This window comes from Oncorhynchus tshawytscha, unplaced genomic scaffold (genome assembly GCF_018296145.1).
Source record: "Oncorhynchus tshawytscha isolate Ot180627B unplaced genomic scaffold, Otsh_v2.0 Un_contig_1152_pilon_pilon, whole genome shotgun sequence".
NCBI classification, from domain to species: domain Eukaryota; kingdom Metazoa; phylum Chordata; class Actinopteri; order Salmoniformes; family Salmonidae; genus Oncorhynchus; species Oncorhynchus tshawytscha.
The window spans coordinates 57,220-61,651 of record NW_024609720.1 but is presented as its reverse complement, the minus strand read 5'-3'; the positions used below and the strand labels follow the sequence as shown (position 1 = coordinate 61,651).

At 51.6% G+C, this 4,432-nt stretch overlaps 1 protein-coding gene across 1 annotated transcript; it reads right to left on the bottom strand.

Annotated features, from left to right (window-relative positions):
- Positions 1 to 725: 725 nt before the first annotated feature.
- Positions 726 to 3,029, bottom strand: gpr19 (G protein-coupled receptor 19). Its single transcript, XM_042317248.1, has one exon. It carries the CDS (start codon positions 2,903 to 2,905, stop codon positions 1,601 to 1,603), a length of 1,305 nt encoding a protein of 434 aa, XP_042173182.1. The 5' UTR covers positions 2,906 to 3,029; the 3' UTR covers positions 726 to 1,600.
- Positions 3,030 to 4,432: the final 1,403 nt, after the last annotated feature.

Genomic DNA, 4,432 nt, shown 5'->3' with positions numbered 1-4,432 from the left:
CAATCTTAACTGTCCCCATGTCATGGTCATATCATAGACATCCTACCACACGCATGTTAACAGACTGACAGGGGATTCAGAACCATAGACATCCTACCACACGCATGTTAACAGACAGACAGGGGATTCAGAACCATAGACATGTTAACAGACTGTAGCAGACAGACAGGGGATTCAGAACTATAGACATGTTAACAGACTGTAGCAGACAGACAGGGGATTCAGAACTATAGACATGTTAACAGACTGACAGGGGATTCAGAACTATAGACATGTTAACAGACAGACAGGGGATTCAGAACCACAGACATGTTAACAGACAGACAGGGGATTCAGAACCACAGACATGTTAACAGACTGACAGGGGAGACATGTTAACAGACAGACAGGGGATTCAGAACCACAGACATGTTAACAGACTGTAGCAGACAGACAGGGGATTCAGAACTATAGACATGTTAACAGACAGACAGGGGATTCAGAACCACAGACATGTTAACAGACTGACAGGGGATTCAGAACTATAGACATGTTAACAGACAGACAGGGGATTCAGAACCACAGACATGTTAACAGACAGACAGGGGATTCAGAACCACAGACATGTTAACAGACAGACAGGGGATTCAGAACCACAGACAGCTTAACAGACAGACAGGGGATTAACAGACTGACAGGGGATTCAGAACCATAGACATGTTAACAGACTGTAGACAGACAGACAGGGGGGATTCAGAACCACAGACATGTTAACAGACAGACAGGGGATTCAGAACCACAGACATGTTAACAGACTGTAGCAGACAGACAGGGGATTCAGAACCACAGACATGTTAACAGACTGTAGCAGACAGACAGGGGATTCAGAACCACAGACATGTTAACAGACTGTAGCAGACAGACAGGGGATTCAGAACCACAGACATGTTAACAGACAGACAGGGGATTCAGAACCACAGACATGTTAACAGACTGTAGCAGACAGACAGGGGATTCAGAACCACAGACATGTTAACAGACAGACAGGGGATTCAGAACCACAGACATGTTAACAGACAGACAGGGGATTCAGAACCACAGACATGTTAACAGACAGACAGGGGATTCAGAACCACAGACATGTTAACAGACAGACAGGGGATTCAGAACCACAGACATGTTAACAGACAGACAGGGGATTCAGAACCACAGACATGTTAACAGACTGTAGCAGACAGATGTGGAATCCAGCTGCTGATTCAACACAATTGAACACCTTCCCTCTCTCTGCAAGTCAGCGTCAGGTCTCATCTGTTCCACTACAGACGGTGTTTCAGCACCCCAGATACTGTCCTCTACAACAATACACATCATCCTCAGAAATGTAGCGTCAATAGTTAAACCCTGTCTCCCTCCCCTCCCGTCAGACGAAGGTTGTTGGGAGGTTTGGCTCTGATTGATAGTTAAACCCTGTCTCCCTCCCCTCCCGTCAGACGAAGGTTGTTGGGAGGTTTGGCTCTGATTGATAGTTAAACCCTGTCTCCCTCCCCTCTCGTCAGACGAAGGTTGTTGGGAGGTTTGGCTCTGATTGATAGTTAAACCCTGTCTCCCTCCCCTCCCATCAGACGAAGGTGTTGGGAGGGTTGGCTCTGATTGGCCAGGCCAGCTTCTTCTCCTTGGCCTCGCGGTCAAACGTGTCGTAGACGGAGTCTTTGGTGAGCGTCGTCTTGGTCGCCACTGGGATATCCACCACGCCCACGTAGTTACTCTTGGCCATGCGGGAGCTGGCGGTGATGGTGTAGGCGTTGCTACGGTAACACTTCATAGAGGACGTGCAGAAGGTCTCCCTCATGCCGCGTCTGAAGTTAGCGTTGTAGACGGAATAGAGCGAGGGTTTCGAGGCGGCGGAGCTGAACGACACCCAGACCACACAGCAGAACACCAGAGCCCCCTGTCTGCTGGGGCCCGGGGCCTCACTAGGGTGCCACACCTGGACCACGTAGAAGGGAGTCCAGGTGAGGAGGAACACCACGTTCAGCATGAGAAACATCTTGATGGTCTTCACTTTAGTCCTGGGGACGATGTTCATGGTTCTCCTGACCGTGTGTCCGTCGGCGCCGATCCTCCAGATGTAGTGGACCACACGCTGGTAGAACCACACGATGAGGACAGCTGGGACCAGGAACCCCAGGAGCAGATGGACGGAACCGTACAGAACGCCATCCCAGCTTCCCGCCGGCAGGAAGAAGTCACAGTGCCCTCCCCCGTCCCCCGCCGCCGCCTCCGAGCCGTAGAAGAAAAGACAGGGAGAGACGAAAGCGGCGTCCAACATCCAGGAGGCCAGGATCATCCTCTTCGCTTTCTCCCTGGACACCTTGAAGCTCAGTGGGTACACAATGGTGTAGAACCGGTCCACACAGATGGACAGCAGAACATACACCTGGACACCAGGACACAGGTGCTGCAGGTAACGAACAGCCTTACAGGCGGCAGCGCTGAGAGGCCAGCCCCCGCAGGTCACCTGGAGGAGGATGAAGGGAGCACAGCCCAGGGACAGCAACAGGTCGGCACAGGCCATGGACACCACAAAGTAGTTCGTAGTGGACTGACTCCTTCTGCTACGGTGGATCACTACACACACTAGAACATTACCCAGGATGGACACCAACCACAGGAGACTGAACACCAGCCCCAGAACAGCCACCTCCGCTGGGGTGAGTTCATACCACACCTGGGTGGTGTTCTGGAGGCCGGAGGAGGAAGAGGAGGAGGAGGAGGAGAGGGCGTCGTGGTTCCAGATGGAGGGTGTCGCTGAACTGGTGTTGCCCCTGTCTGAGAGGTTAAAGGTCATGGGGAGGGTAAAGGAGGGGGAGAGGAGGGGCAGGAGGGAGGGCTTGATGGTGTCTGTTGATTGGGCGTAGACCATGCCGCTACCGGGGACAGCACCACAGGAGAGCTGCGGAGACAGCACCACAGGAGAGCTGAGGAGACAGCACCCACCACAGGAGAGCTGAGGAGACAGCACCCACCACAGGAGAGCTGAGGAGACAGCACCCACCACAGGAGAGCTGAGGAGACAGCACCCACCACAGGAGAGCTGAGGAGACAGCACCCACCACAGGAGAGCTGAGGAGACAGCACCCACCACAGGAGAGCTGAGGAGACAGCACCACAGGAGAGCTGAGGAGACAGCACCCACCACAGGAGAGCTGAGGAGACAGCACCCACCACAGGAGAGCTGAGGAGACAGCACCACAGGAGCAGCTGAGGAGACAGCACCACTGGAGAGCTGTGGAGACAGCACCACAGGAGACCTGCGGAGACAGCACCACAGAAGAGCTGAGACAGCACCACAGAAGAGCTGAGGAGACAGCACCACAGGAGAGCTGAGGAGACAGCACCACAGGAGAGCTGAGGAGACAGCACCACAGGAGAGCTGCGGAGACAGCACCACAGGAGAGCTGCGGAGACAGCACCACAGGAGAGCTGCAGACAGACAGGAGAGCAGACAGCACCACAGGAGAGCTGAGGAGACAGCACCACAGGAGAGCTGCGGAGACAGCACCACAGGAGAGCTGCGGAGACAGCACCACAGGAGAGCTGCGGAGACAGCACCACAGGAGACCTGCAGAGACAAACACACAAACAAGATGTTGTGAGATGGAGGAGACATGAAAAACTTACTAAACGGTAGATAATAAATAATAGCATCTGCATTGTATATGATATATACCTGTATGGAAGAGGACGTTCATGGAAATAAGATGCCTTCAGAAAGGATTCACACCCTGGGACTTTTGACACATTTTGTTGTGAATTAAAACATGGATTAAAATGGATCAAATCCAGATGTGTCACTGGCCTACACACAATACCCCATAATGTCAATTAAAAATGAAAAGCTGAAATGTATTGAGTCAATAAGTATTCAACCTCTTTGTTTTGGCAAGGAGCATAAATACGTTCAGGAATCAAAATGTGCTCAACAAGTCACACAATAAATTGCATGGACTCACTCTGTGTTCAATGATAGTGTTCAACATGATTTATAAATTATTTTATTTAACCAGGCAAGTCAGTTAAGAACACATTCTTATTTTCAATGACGGCCTGGGAACAGTGGGTTAACTGCCTGTTCAGGGGCAGAACAACAGATTTGTACCTTGTCAGCTCTTGCAACCTTTCAGTTACTAGTCCAACGCTCTAACCACTAGGCTACCTGCTGGTTACTAGTCCAACGCTCTAACCACTAGGCTACCTGCTGGTTACTAGTCCAACGCTCTAACCACTAGGCTACCTGCTGGTTACTAGTCTAACGCTCTAACCACTAGGCTGCCTGCTGGTTACTAGTCCAACGCTCTAACCCACTAGGCTACCTGCTCTAACTATAGGCTACCTGCTGGTTACTAGTCCAACGCTCTAACCACTAGGCTACCTGCTCTAACCACTAGGC